Source organism: Hakea prostrata, chromosome 5 (genome assembly GCF_041222555.1).
Source record: "Hakea prostrata isolate BN-2017 chromosome 5, UWA_Hpros_2, whole genome shotgun sequence".
NCBI lineage: Eukaryota > Viridiplantae > Streptophyta > Magnoliopsida > Proteales > Proteaceae > Hakea > Hakea prostrata.
Window position 1 is genome coordinate 2,723,864 of NC_142604.1, and position 12,920 is coordinate 2,736,783.

The 12,920-nt window shown below is 36.4% G+C and overlaps 2 protein-coding genes across 2 annotated transcripts; both read right to left on the bottom strand.

Annotated features, from left to right (window-relative positions):
• Positions 1–934: 934 nt before the first annotated feature.
• On the bottom strand, positions 935–5,162 carry CYP722A1 (cytochrome P450, family 722, subfamily A, polypeptide 1). The gene is made up of 10 exons (XM_089155756.1): positions 4,768–5,162; positions 4,327–4,657; positions 4,067–4,216; positions 3,820–3,994; positions 3,653–3,732; positions 3,472–3,561; positions 3,310–3,388; positions 3,064–3,170; positions 2,499–2,617; positions 935–1,511 (listed from the first exon to the last, which is right to left on the bottom strand). The coding sequence occupies exons 1-10, from the start codon at positions 4,995–4,997 to the stop codon at positions 1,394–1,396; spliced, it is 1,479 nt and encodes a 492-aa protein (XP_089011882.1). The 5' UTR covers positions 4,998–5,162; the 3' UTR covers positions 935–1,393.
• A 3,121-nt stretch (positions 5,163–8,283) lies between these two features.
• LOC149014392 (S-adenosyl-L-methionine-dependent methyltransferases superfamily protein) lies at positions 8,284–10,337 on the bottom strand. Its single transcript, XM_089156291.1, has 4 exons — positions 10,032–10,337; positions 9,471–9,887; positions 9,017–9,289; positions 8,284–8,900 (listed from the first exon to the last, which is right to left on the bottom strand). The coding sequence occupies exons 1-4, from the start codon at positions 10,104–10,106 to the stop codon at positions 8,553–8,555; spliced, it is 1,113 nt and encodes a 370-aa protein (XP_089012417.1). The 5' UTR covers positions 10,107–10,337; the 3' UTR covers positions 8,284–8,552.
• Between the last annotated feature and the right edge of the window lie 2,583 nt (positions 10,338–12,920).

The window sequence follows — 12,920 nt, forward strand, 5'->3', positions numbered from 1 at the left end:
TCTACAATGTAAAGAGACTTATTTTTTCTTAAAGGAATGAAAAAAATACATAAACTTTAAACAATTGTCATAAAAAATTATGTTGTCAAATCATTACAAGTTTTTGGGTACGATTAGTCCCTTAGTTGTCCTTCATCTGACCTACCAAAGTCTGGCAAGACTAAGATATCTCTATCTTTTTGGATTTTGGTTCTATACCAATGGAAGGTTTCTTTGAAACCCACTTCATATATGTTTGATATTAACACTCGCAGTTTAGCAAGCTTTTAATTGTGAACTGAAGTAAATGAACCTTTTAACTTTATCTTAACCTAAGATTTTGATCCATCACACCTCTAACAGGCTCAGGCTTCCTTTCTTAATGAGTGTTAAACGAATGTAAGCTTGCCTTCAGAACAAGATACTCCCAAACCTTGTTCTCTATTTCTCCTAAGATACTGAAAAGGATTACCAAACTAACTACAGGATATGACACAGAGATTACCTATGTTTTCATTACTTGTCTCTGTTTTTTCCCCTGTTTCCATCAAGGATTCATTCAACTTATCTCTCTACAAACAAAAAACTGATGAAAAGAGTTATGCACTGGCAATAATCAGGCGTTGTCATGTTGATGTTCCTCACCTTCCTTTCTCTGATGATTTTGTTGATTTAATCTGAAAATGAGCAGCTTTTATTTCTGATTTAAAAGGCAACAGGACGAACACAAAAGGAAGCATGAACTCGTTTGTGGGTTCAGAGAATATCAAAAGACCTGTCCCTACCGACAATAAATTTCGTTTGAATTTTTTGTCACAGTTTTAAATTCCATCCTACATTAGGTATATCCATACCCTATGCCATCAATCATTTTTTTTAGATTTCTTTCTAATCAAACCCAATTATGAATCCTCTTTCTTTGCTGGTAAGCAATTATGAACCCATTTGTCTCCAATGATTCTGCAATTAAAATCCGGGGAAAAGTAACATATAGTGAGAGAAACTTCCCAGAATCCTCATTTTGGATCATAAAATAAAACATTAATGATGATCATTTTGTCCTGTTGGTTGGATTATTAATTATAGGATATATTATCTAGATGGGTGCTTAGGGAAGAGGTACATGCTTGGACAGGTGAGGCAAACCTTAGGAGGGTTTGGGCTGAATTTTTAAGGCGTCAGCTGTCTTCAGTCTCTTGACCATTCGCCATTTTTCAGGCTTATGCTGCTTACTTGTGGTTATCTATATGTCTAATTCATACATGAAATAACACCAAACATGTAAAGATACAAGTGTAGTAAGTTTTATGGTAATGAAAGGATCTCGAATAAGCTTCCGTGATTACTGTCTACTTGAAATTTGTTGAGTTTCATGCATGCCATCATCCTTCAAAGCTGAAGCAGAGGAGCGAGCTCATGTATGGTATGTTTTGGTGGCATCGATCGGCATCAGAGTCACAGAACAACCACTTCTGAGTTTTGCAAAAAGTGACCACTTCTCTAAACTTGGGTCCGGATCCAGCACTTTCCACCTGATAATTAAGAATCAACAAGTACTTCTGAGTTGTTAATGGCGCCCGCTTGATCACTAAAAGTAATTAATTAATTAATTAATTCTGCTACAAAATCTGGCTGTTGCCATTATGTGTTGAACATCGATCTTCTAATCAATCAAACTTATTATGCTTTAAGCCCCCGCCCATTTAATTAATTGGCAGCTAGCTCTGCTTGTGATTTTCTCTATGGGTTCGAAGATAGATGGGCCATTAATGAGATTAAGGCCCACTATGGACCCATACAAAAACCACTCAAGGCCTCAAGGGGAATTACAAGAGGCCCAATAGGCTCACTTGTTCAAACTATAGCTACTACTAGATTCCTAAAGTTTTTATTTTTAGGGGGTGGGGGGTGGGGGAGACCAAGATTCATTAAGAAGAAGAGCAGAAAAGCTCAAGGCACAGTACAACAGAGAGCCAAGGAGTGGAAATTAGCTAGTCAATCCTCCCTACTGAGGAGACGGCATTCCTGGCTAGTGAGTGAGCAATCTTGTTGCATTCACTAGGAACATAAGAAAATGAACACGAAAGAAGATAAAAGTACAGGTGAGAGATAGATTCCTAAAGAATTTCAAGTGACCAGATATTAATGATTCTAAAAACCCTAGCCCTGTACTGGTTTCTTTACCTTTGTTCGTTTCCACGATGAAAATGGGTAGGAAAAATAAACAAGTGAGACCCATTGATAGTGGAGTGAAGGAATAAGAAAGGAAAGAAAAGGATTTGGTGGAAAAGTTTAAAATGTGGGTTATTTCCTATAAAGTTCCAAAAACGTAAAACCTTTAAGAGAGATGAGTGGGAAAAGTAAGATGCCACAAAGTTTCTTTAATTTAATGAAGCTTAGTCTATTTATTTTCACACCCGGTTGAACTAAATAAACCATGTTTTGAGATTTTATTAGAAATAATGTACTTCTTTCACTCCTTTTTATCCACCCCCATTTTATTCAGCTCAAACTCTTACCTGAATGTTGTGACAAGGCGATGTAGGAAGACAAGCATCATTGCTTTGGCAAGGCTGGTTCCCAGGCATGACCTTCCACCAATCCCGAATGCTAGAAAACTATAGGGTTTAGATTCATCCTGCATGCAATCACAAAACAAAACAAGAGGGGATCATGTCCGTCATTTCCATCACATCTAAGACCCTCTAAGGGCCAGTTATATGGAATTCGTATATGTTAAGGGCGAATAGCATGGTGCATTCCATGGAGTCCGGATCACCTCCTCATCAGAAGAGAGGTATGTAGAAAAGAGGTATGTGCTCTCTAAATGCTTCTCCACCATCCAATAAATGTAGAATCCATGAGAGATCCTGAGGATTCCATTTTTTATTCATTTTGTCAGTAATGGATTCAACCTTTATTGTTTGGTGGAAAAGCATCAGCGAATCACATAATCCAACCTCCACTCCATGCATGTAACTGTAATCTTCAAGATCTTATAGAACCCAAAATCATTATCAACTTGCATGTATCAATCGTACGAATGCTAACTAGAGAATGTTTAATTTGTAGTAAACTACTTACATCGAACCTTGAAGGATAGAATTTGTTGGGTTCATGATACACCGTTGGGTCGGAGTGTATGGATCTAACATCAACGTTAACAATCCAACCCTTCTTAATCTTAAAACCTGAAGGAATTGAAGTCATGACTAATCAGCTAATTAATTATATACGTTCATGTTTAAACAGCAACTAGCTAGCTATAAGTAACTCTGTCTTAACAATAACTAAATTGATATTAAATGGTTAACTTGAAAAAGTTTTAACCTTCAACTTCACAGTCTTCGAGCGCCACTCTTGGGAACCATGGTACTATCGATGCCATCCTCAATGACTCTTTAACAACCTGTGCATGTATACACATATCAAATGATGACTAGTCTTATAAGTAATTGATTGAAAAACTCATGCAGTGTTCTGGGTACCTACCTTGGATGCATATGTCATTTCATTCAAATCTTCCAGTGTAAGAAGAGACCCAGATGGAGCTTTGTTTCTTAACTGGATGAGTTGCTCTGCCTAATTAAGACAAGTAATTGACATCATAGTGATTAACAGTTCTGGTAGAAGCAAAATCTGTTACCGAGATATCTCTCTCTCTTTCACATACCCTGAGTTTCTCTTGAATTTCCTGGTTCTCATCCAAGTACTTGACCATCCATGTCATTGCACTGGCCGTGGTATCCTGACCTGCATGTTCAAAGTTAACTTTTTCATCATTCATATTTGTTATGAACAGAAAGTAGTATTAATAAGCTTGATTAATTCTAACCAGACCTGCAATTAGCATTGTCAATATATTATCCTCGATTTGTGCATCTGTGAGTGGTGATGCATTATCAGATGATTCTTCCCCCATCAATAGTGCTTGTATGAAATCTTGGTGCTCTTCCAAACCTTTCCTTCTCTGTTCAGTCATCTTCCTGAGAGTCTGTAATATTCTTCTTCGTGCCTGGGTTGTATCATCGATATATATGATAAAGTAGAGTAAGTAATTGACCTACAAATGTGTTACTATAATTACCTTGACTCCTCTGTAGAATCTAGTATAAGGTAGCTTCAAGGGGATTGCAACCATTGCCTCACAAACTTGAGTGACATCCTTGTGCAGTGTTTCAAGCTCACCTGGATCTTCCAAATCCATTAACATCTTACACATAGCCTTGAAGGTCATCTGTACCCATTTCATCACACGAGAAGATCAGAAACTAATCGAGTTACAGAAAATGCGTAGCTAGAATTTAGGGTTTGTTTCTCTGATTTATAAAAGAAATGGATACCAACCCAGATTGCCTCGTGGAGCACGATGACAGTTCCGGAGCGTTCCCACTGGGAAAGGGTGGTGAGAACGAGATGGTCAAAGCGTTGAACGAAGAGCGAGATGCAATCGGCGGTGAAGAGAGAAGAAAGACGGGCTCGAAGGAATCTATGGTGTGGGTGTGGAGAAGCACAGAGCAGACTCTGCTTTCCCACCAGCTCGGCAATGGATCTTATGTATCTCTTACTGAAATTCACTTCATCGTGGTTCATCAGGACTGTCTTTGCAGACTTTATGGTCGATAAGAAGACATGCGTCTTTCTGAATAGATTGGTCTTAAAGCAACTCATCCCATACCTGTGATAGAACAAAGAATCATCATCATCATATAATAAAACTTCCAGTATATATAAGAAGATATTCAAAATTTAAGTATAGACCGTTTGATATATAGAAGAAGTTGTTACCGGAGACGGCGAGCATGGACGAAATCGTAGAGTCCTCTGTTGCTGCTACTAGCGGCCAAGAAATCCAGAGTTTCTCCAAGTAGAGGGAATCCAAGGCTACCAGGTGGGATTCCTTGTTGCGTGCATGACATGCTGATCTTGATCATGAACACCTTGGTCACCACCAGCCACATGGCAATGGCAATGACAATGGCAATGGAGATGGTGAACGGGTTCTCCCAGATCAACATGTCTTTCCTTCTTCGATCTTCTTTGCAGCAGCAAAGGTCTAATTATTTTACTCTGATGTGGCTTGGTGAAAGAGATGGGAATCTTGCAGAGCTTACGTAGTATATATAAATATAATGATGTGATGCAATAATGTTGTAGTGCATTAAGGATACACGTCATGATTCAGTACTGTGCAATTAATGCCGACAACTGCACAGTCTCGATCTCGACCGAGATTTTATCTCGACTGTCTATCTCAAAAAAGTATTGAAAGCCATTTTGTATGCTAAGTGCTGCGCTGCTGGTGCTGCTAATTCACTCATGGTGAATTTCCTCATCCACGGTGCAAACCCCTCTTGGCCTGCCTGGCTCTTCCACCATTTTCATTCACTGTGGGTGTGGGAGAACTTGTTCTTCAGGTATCAATCATATCAGATATATATACATTCCCATCTGACAGGAGGGAGGGTATGTGTACGTCTCTATCTCTCTAAGCCGTGTTGGGGATTAGGGCGACAAAGAAGCATTATCATCTTTCAATTATTCCCCACCAGCCATGCAATTAATGATGCAAGTTGGCAATAATGAGATGAGCACTCACCTGCTTTTAATGGATTATTATTTTACCTATGGCGCCTATGAAATCGTTCCTGATCTTGTTTGTTTCTGCTTGTCCCCGTTAAATGCATGCTTGGGCCTTGGAGATGCAAGCTAAGTGGAGTCTGGTTGAGAGCAATCTAGAATACAATATATTAATTTTGTAAAACAAATCCAACAAAGCACGCTCTTTTAATCATCATCGAGTTGATCCAAACCAACGGTGTGGAACTTGGCACGTAATTTATGTAAAGGTGTTCCACTTCCACAGTACTCCTGGGTTCAAATTGAGATCTGAAATGGCCTCTCCACAAAGCCAGGGTAGAGTTATATACACTGTGAATTTGTCATGCATAGTCTCTACATCCATAATTGTATCCAGCATTTATTATTATTATTATTAATTTTTTTTTTGGAGAAACCGGTAGTTTTATATGAGAGGATGGCCAAGGATTGTTACACATACCATTAGATAGATTCTAACCTATAATGAAGAAAGTGTTGGTCAATGAGGCAAATTTCTGTTTTTTAAATGCTTTCTTTTGATGGTTGATTCAGCTTCTTTCAACATCATTCGAACCAATCTTCAGTTTGTCTGGCCATTAGATGAATCTCAAGTGCATTTATTATTTTCAAGCATCAGATAGTGCACAGAAGAAAATCGTCTGCTATGCAACGATCTTGCGGTGCATGTTTTATAATGTGGAATAAATGAAGAGTCTAAATACCGGATAGATTTGATGGACAGAGCTTCCATGGATTTATTTTTAGTTGGAAAAATTGTGGGTTTCATTTCATTTCAGACTTGAAATTGTCTTGTCTTAAAAGGAGGGAATGGTTTTTCAAAATTTAAGTGGTACGCCATTTCCTCCTTGTCTCAAAGCATTCATCTCTCTCAACTCTGATTTCATGATTTACTATACTTATCCCTTTCTTGCTGGTTCTAATCGACCCAATACCTCTTCATCTCCTCCATCCAATCTCATCTGATCTCAAACGGTTTATCTTCATTGACAGCCAAAAAAAATGCTTCTTCTTTGCAAGATCTCCCCCAAGAAATCTCATGTTTAGATGATGCGAGGATTAAGGAAAAAGCGAGACTAGAGGTTGTGATTATTTGGAAGATTTTGATGGCAAACAAGAGGAATCTCTACCTGACGAGAATGATGCCTCCAGTGTCTGCTTCATCCTTACTCTTAATTAGAAAGAAACTCATGAAAGAAATGAGGTGGGTGGGTGGGATTTCAACCCTGGGAGAATTAAAGAATAAAAAGCATCCAAGCAATTTCCACCATTGGATTTTAATGTGCCACATGTCACATTATAACACATGCACCACTTTGCTCTGCAAGATTTTTGCACAGAGACGATTTTATTCTGTAATGCACATGTTAAAATCAATAACTTAAGTTATCAATCTTTACCCCAAAAAAAAATCTAAATATGTGCTTAAATTGAAGGTTATTAAAGAAAATAACGTGAACCAACGGGGTTTGGTCCAAGTGGTAAGCAGCTTGGTTCGCTTAAGCAAGGTTCCGGTATCGAATCCTTGTGGATGCAAAAAATTCCCACTGGGAGACTTACTTACCACAGCCAGGTGTGCGACACGGGTCGAACCACCAATTTATAAACCGGGGTAGGCAAACCAAAAAAAAAAAAAAAGAAAAGAAAACCACGTGGTGCCATCTAACAGTTAGACAGACTGGACGCAGGGATCTTGCTTGAGTAATGCAGCTGAAGTGGTGGTGCCTGTATTTTAAGTGGCTAAGATTTAATGAAATCCATATATTGTGCATCCAACAGTAGGCACTACAAGCACCACCGCATTAGATTAGATGCACTACCCAAACATGATCTATTACCGTTAATTAGATGTTTATTATATATCATATGGATGTGCATCTGAAATAATGAGTTATTTTTGTCAGCATATTCCTAAAACCATTCCTTTTATTCATCTCTTTCGGTCTGAGATTCCCATAATTACATGGCTCTCTCTTTATTTTTTGGTAAACATGACTATCATTATAGCATTATGTTGGATGCTATTAAGATATTGTAGGAAAAATTAAAACAACGAAGAGAATCGATTACCAATTATTACAAATTCGTCATCAAGTTAAAGAAGACTTGAAACAACACTCAAAAGTAGGAATCATAGTGTATTTGGTAATGTCTTCTCTATAGAATAATTTTGCCGAAGAGAGGAGTAACAGCATGCTGCTTAAAACATGTTTTGTAAGTGCGATTTTAATTCCTTCAGAGAATAATTATCAAGCAGAAGAAGGGAGAATTTCTCTTCAGCCCACGAATTAATAGCATCTGTTTTCGAATAAAGGTAACAAAACTCGTCAATGGCATGTTGCAGATGCTTTTAATCCCCCAACTCTACACTTGGCAGGCACTAATAAAAGAATATTCAGAAGATGGGATAGTGGTTAACCTGCAAGGAGAATATGTACCTTAGGTATTATTCTATTATATTTTCCAATAGATGGTCACCATGAACCAGAATTAAACAAGAATAGAGTCAATTCAAAACATTTGTACTCAAACTGTATGGTTTTGGCTCCAAATCAAGTACCCCTTTGCATACGTACATGCATGAGTTCTAATGATATATTTGCAAAAAAAAAAAAAAATTTTCTAATGAAATATACCTACATTAAATTGTCCACTTCAACACTATCTCAACAGAACACTTCCTTCTTATTTTTTCGCATAAAATTACACTAGGAACCATACCATATATGAGTTTAGTTATAAAATTTTGCACTTTCACTGCCATGAAATGAAATAGTAAAAGATCATAATGAAACAATAGTATTGCATCTACAGCCCCCCACCCCAAGAAGAAGAAAAAAAAAAAGGAGGCCATGGTAAGTTTGCCTGAAAAGTAACTATTAGGTCTGCATACGATAGTAGGTCCATTCCAACCAAGTGGTTAGTTGGCCCGTAGACTTTTGAGTAAGTGCAATTCAAACCTTCTTTCTCATATCTATAATGAATGCAGTGGGTCTAATCTCTCCTTTAGTTGTTTCCTCATCAATTAATTTCCCATAGATTTCAAACAAATTATCGATGACGTGTTCTCCAAAATGGTGACGAATCAGTGATTCTTGAATAGCCCTAACAGTAGTTGCTACTGTAGTTCCATAAGTAGTTGTAGAGCCATTAATATTGTTGATGTTACTTTCTATTTCGAACACCTCAAATCGATCAATTGCAAAGGAACCCTCTTTTCTTACTTCATCTTCTATCTCTTCTTTAGAAGGGGCATAGAAGTGAATCTCATAAGAATCTAGCTTTTCTTCATCAATATCACCCTAGATATATAATAAACACATATGTGTTAGTATCATTCCAATCACTAGTAATAAATTTGCCAAAAAATAAATTAACCATTTATTTTAAGCTTAATTATGAATTATTAAATGAGTACCTGAGAAACTAAGATGGCAAATGAACGTGTGAGAAGCTCCCAAAGCAAACAATGAGCACTATGGGTATGGTGCGGACTATTTCTTCCCAACAAAGTAAGAACCATGTGTCCTCTAGATTTGAGTTCTGAAGATCTTGATTGGAGGAATAAAGAGAAATCCTCTTGAAATTGGAGTAAGTAAGCTTCTGATACCAATGGAGGGCTTGCTTCTGAAATATATATCTCCCCTTTATTAATAGACTTGCCTTCCTTGTTGTATATTGCTGGAGGGACCTAATTCAAATCAAACCTCTTCTTTTTGGTGAAGATTTCAAACCATATATTGTTGTTCAATGAATTAAGCTAAAGATCTATACTCTTTATGTATAAAGTTTTAATGCAATTTTTTCTTTCAACTAAAAAAATGCTTTCTATTGAGAAAGAAAGAAAAAGAAGGGAAAAGCAGCTTAATTACCCTAGAGAGCCAATGCAGACTGAAGGAGGAATGAATGAAATGCAAGCTATCGCTGAGGAAAAGTCTCCCATAGAAAGACCCTGGAACACCTGCTATGGTAACAAATCTCTCGGTTCTTCCATTACATTTATTGCTGAGCTTCTCCTTGCAGAAATCTGGCCATGCCAAGAAGATGGAGTTGAAATCGTTGGAAGGAAGATCGTTAAGAAATATTTGGATTTCTATCCTCCAATTGGTTAGCATGAAATTCCGATGTGCTCTGTCGATGGCATCGATGATTTCTCCGACCATCGATAATGTATTAGGTCCAGAAGAGCAGCCCAGGTCTGCTATAGCCATTTTTTGTGGAGCTGTGGCCAGATAAAGATCCACAATTGAGTTCGTTGCTATGTGCTTCACCTTGTCAAGAGCCCTTTTCTGGATATATAAATAGTTTTTATATAAAATTCAGTTCAAGAGAGAAAGACAGTCATGATCATCAAAGAGAACAAGAGAGAGAGAGAGAGAAGAAGAAGAAGAAGAAGAAGAAGAAGAAGAAGAAGAAGAAGAAGAAGAAGAGACCTGGAGAGATGAATTGGCAGCGTAGCTTGTCTCTCCATTTCCTGCTACCATGTGGAAGACTTTCTCAATATCCATGCTGCTAACCCTAAAAATGGAAACGATTTGAAAGAGTTGTTCTTGTTCTCCAATATCCAGTGATTTGGTTTCCACTACGTTATGATTTATAGCCTCGCCTTGTATCTTAATTATTGAGAGAGATTGAGAGAGATTGAGAGAGATTGAGAGAAAGAGAAAGGGGTTTGTAAACTTCTGACATACGGAAAGTTGAAGAAGTGGGTGGGAATCTACCAAAACTAGAAACTGGAGTTGGTTTAACGACACATGATCTATCTCTTTCTCAAGTACACATCTATCTGTGTTCTTGATGCTTTTCATGCTTTTGTTATAGAGAAAATTCTACTCATATGCAATCCTAATCAAGCTTTAGAATAGGGGGAATTCGAATCTGGATCGCTCCATCTTAATGGAATCCACTTGATCAATTCAGTGCCTCAGTGGAAATTCTCTCTCTCTCTCTCTCTCTTTCTCTGCTGTCATTTTCTAGTCCACGAGTGAAAGCCATGAATTTTCACTAACAAAAAAGAAAAACAAAGTGAAAGCCATGAATGTACATCCATCATAGAACCAAAGAGAGATGAACCCGCATTATGGTGCAATGCTTTGAACATGGCATGCATAGCGTGGTGAGTCTCATGACTGGATCGTTTATAGTCAATTCCCCATTTCAATTCTCTGTGTTTCCCCTTCTTTCCTTCAACAAATAAAGTTAATGGTACTTAAATCATGGTTATAAGTACGTACTGGATCAGGATCTAGATGGGGTAGTGTACGTAGCAGATCACAATCTTAAAATGTTTTTGCATCATTTTTGTTTGAATGGTTCCGTTACACTCTAATCAGTTGGTTTTAAAAGAGGCTGTTAATGGATAATCGAAATCCGTTTTCGAATTCGCATCCGTATTCGTCTAAAGGTATTTGAATTCGTCCGATTCTAATAGAATGCAAATATGGTGTTTCCTTTTCGTACGGATTAGATAAAATTATCCGATTAAGTTATTTATTTATATTTATTATTTTTATATTTTTATAAATTTCTTACCTATGATATGTGACTACTTTTCTAAATTTTTTACTAAAATAGCTACCAAAGTTATTAAATTCTTAAATTTTAAACCTAGACCTCACAAATAAAATGATAAAGATGTAAATAGGTAGTTAAAGACTTATATTTAATCTATATTCATCTCCATTTAGAAGAATCTACTTAAGAAAATAACTGTCCTATTATCATCGGATTCCGACTGAATCCATCCGAAAACTGATAAGATCTTATCCAAATCCATCCGAATATAATAGGATGCGGATATGGTATTACCACTATCCAATCCGAATCCGGTCCTTTCACACCCCTAATTTTAAGATGAAACATTAACATACATACAAAAAAAATATTAATAATAAAAAAAATAAAAAATAAATAAAAAGTGAAATCTTAGATGTAAACACCTATAAGCTTTACATCATCAACAATATTTGTTGTTACAAAATTTTCTTAATCCCTAAAGATTCCTCCTCTTCAGAAGTCCCCTCCCTCCTTTTCAGGATTGTAAGCAAAGTAGTTAGTCTATTAGAGATAATCACCATCTCACTCAATGAAGATGAAGACTTTGTTGCGGAGTCCCATTCGTCAAAGAAAAAAAATGCTAGCTTTTCCAATTTTCCTTAGGTTAGTGACGTTAGTCTCTACTTTTTAGCAGTTTTTTATGATCTTTTTTACAATCCATGGTATAACTTTATTTTGAGCCATTTGACTTGGTAATTAAGGTTTTGCCGATTTGCCCCCATGCACCTTGATTAATGAACTTTTCATTCATTCAAAAATATATATTTATATTGGAAGTTAAATTTCTGAAACTTAATATATTTGAGTTCGGATCTTAAATAAAATACAAAAATGTAAAAAAAAATCTTCATCTTTGATTCAAAATAATGGTGTATCCAACTTGATTCATTTGTATTCCTATTTATAATGAAGGGAAAACGTTAGGTAAAATATAATTTGCATAAGAGAGGAAAAAGAGACCAAAAACCCCAATAAAAGAGCTCTTAAAGAGAGAAAGCATTTTTCTATATCTCTTGAGGTCGCAACAAAAATGATATATAGCAATAGTAGGATTCATGCATCTACCATTTTTATCATCATTGGTCGACCCAATTTGACAAGGACCATCGCAAAGTCCATCATAAAACTCAAAAGTCAAAACGATAAAAAAGAGGCATAATATAAAAAAGAATAAGAAAAATGACTGAAGTGGAATATAGGTAAGGATTTTACCAGGGAAAAAAATGTAAAAAGAAAGGTAAGATAATTTAAAAAAGAACAAGGAAAGAAAAGTGACTGAAGTGGAATATTATTGGTAAGGATTTTACCAGGGAAAAAATGTAAAAGAAAAGGTAAGATAGGTAGAAAGGACTATCATTGATATTAGGAAATTCTTTGGTTACAACAATTTTTTACCACACGCACAGAAAGGAGATCAACAAAATTAAGCTCTTCAGATTATTACACGCCAAGACCCACTCTTGAATTGAGGCTAGCTCGATTTTTGTTCCCCCTAAAAGAAACATACTTCACCACGTATATGTTATGATTTGTTTTGTTTTGTGACTCTTTCCTTGGTATACATTTGGTAATGTTTCTGTTTTGAGAGATCAGTTCTTATGCAAAATTATTTTTTAATGTTTATGTGCTAAAAGATCGTTCTTTGCTTGGAAATCGATGTTTGATAAATCTGTTTTGAAAATATTTCTAGAACATTATTAGAATAAGTTGGTGTTTGATAAACTCGTTTTAAGGTTTCAATCGTGACCAATTTTATCATTTCCATT

What these genes read in the sequence shown, in the direction of transcription:
- CYP722A1 (XM_089155756.1), bottom strand. Translation starts at nt 4,997, where the DNA reads ATGTTGATCTGGGAGAACCCGTTCACCATCTCCATTGCCATTGTCATT. An exon ending in TGCTCCACGAGGCAATCTGG is followed by an intron (nt 4,217 to 4,326) that starts GTTGGTATCCAT and finishes AAATGGGTACAG; the next exon opens with ATGACCTTCAAGGCTATGTG. An exon ending in TCTATCCTTCAAGGTTCGAT is followed by an intron (nt 2,618 to 3,063) that starts GTAAGTAGTTTA and finishes GATTGCATGCAG; the next exon opens with GATGAATCTAAACCCTATAG.
- LOC149014392 (XM_089156291.1), bottom strand. Translation starts at nt 10,106, where the DNA reads ATGGATATTGAGAAAGTCTTCCACATGGTAGCAGGAAATGGAGAGACA. An exon ending in GTCTGCATTGGCTCTCTAGG is followed by an intron (nt 9,290 to 9,470) that starts GTAATTAAGCTG and finishes GATTTGAATTAG; the next exon opens with GTCCCTCCAGCAATATACAA. An exon ending in TTGCCATCTTAGTTTCTCAG is followed by an intron (nt 8,901 to 9,016) that starts GTACTCATTTAA and finishes TTATATATCTAG; the next exon opens with GGTGATATTGATGAAGAAAA.